General features: G+C 62.0%; 1 protein-coding gene across 1 annotated transcript; it reads left to right on the top strand.

Moving 5' to 3' along the window:
- Window positions 1-63: 63 nt before the first annotated feature.
- Window positions 64-857, top strand: LOC112122075 (neuroligin-2-like; the record flags this gene model as incomplete). The annotated part of the gene is made up of 1 exon (XM_024220925.2): window positions 64-857. A coding segment is annotated over one exon (794 nt), but the record flags the coding sequence as incomplete, so codon positions are not given.
- Window positions 858-1187: the final 330 nt, after the last annotated feature.

The following is a 1187-nucleotide window of genomic DNA, read 5'->3' as shown; positions in this document are numbered from 1 at the left end:
GATCCCCACAGCTCGGTGTGTCCCCCTCTTGCTGTCTCTGACCCTCTCTCTCTCTCCCGGCAGGTCTCTTTCAAAAGGCCATTGCTCAGAGCGGCACAGCCATCTCTAGTTGGTCAGTCAACTACCAGCCCCTGAAATACACCCGCATGCTGGCCTCCAAGGTGGGCTGTGACCACCTGGACACCAGCGAGACGGTGGATTGCCTGCGCCGAAAGCCATACCGGGAGCTGGTCGACCAGGACATCCAGCCGGCCCGCTACCACATCGCATTCGGGCCAGTGGTGGATGGGGATGTGGTGCCGGATGACCCGGAGATCCTCATGCAGCAGGGGGAGTTTCTCAACTATGACATCCTGATCGGGGTGAACCAGGGCGAGGGGCTGAAATTCGTGGAGGACTCGATGGAAAACGAAGACGGGATTTCGGCCAGTTACTTCGACTTCACCATCTCCAACTTCGTGGACAACCTCTATGGCTACCCGGAGGGGAAAGACATCCTGCGGGAGACCATCAAGTTCATGTACACGGACTGGGCCGACCGGGACAACGGGGAGATGCGGCGGAAGACCCTGCTGGCGCTCTTCACCGACCACCAGTGGGTGGCGCCGGCCGTGGCCACGGCCAAGCTCCACGCCGAGTACCAGTCGCCCGTCTACTTCTACACCTTCTACCACCACTGCCAGACCGACACGCGTCCCGAGTGGGCCGACGCTGCCCACGGGGACGAAATCCCCTACGTCTTCGGGGTGCCCATGATCGGCGCCACCGACCTCTTCCCCTGCAACTTCTCCAAGAACGATGTCATGCTGAGCGCCGTGGTCATGACCTACTGGACCAACTTCGCCAAGACGGGGTGAGCGGGCCCAGAGGGAGATGGGGGACGGGGGGGACAATCAGGGAGGGAAGAGTAGGAGGGGCCATGAGGCTGGCAGTCTTGGGATAGGGCAGCGGGAGGGGGCACGGGGGAGACGCAGGGTGGGAGGATGGGACGGTCGGAGGCAGGGTGGGATGTAAGCAAATGGTAGGTTGGGATGGGGATAGATGGGAGGGAGGCAGGGGTGTGCGGGGAATGGATGGATGGAGGGAGGGAGGGATGGGGGTGATTGTGGGAAGGGATGGATGGATGGACGGGGGGATGGATGGGTGGATGGATGGGTTGGGGGAAGGGATGAGTGGAGTGGGTGAAT

Source organism: Terrapene carolina, unplaced genomic scaffold, assembly GCF_002925995.2.
Source record: "Terrapene carolina triunguis isolate 2854851 unplaced genomic scaffold, T_m_triunguis-2.0 Scaffold12546, whole genome shotgun sequence".
In the NCBI taxonomy this organism is placed as follows: Eukaryota; Metazoa; Chordata; order Testudines; family Emydidae; genus Terrapene; species Terrapene triunguis.
The sequence above is the reverse complement of the archived record's forward strand: the minus strand, read 5'-3'. Positions and strand labels throughout refer to the sequence as shown.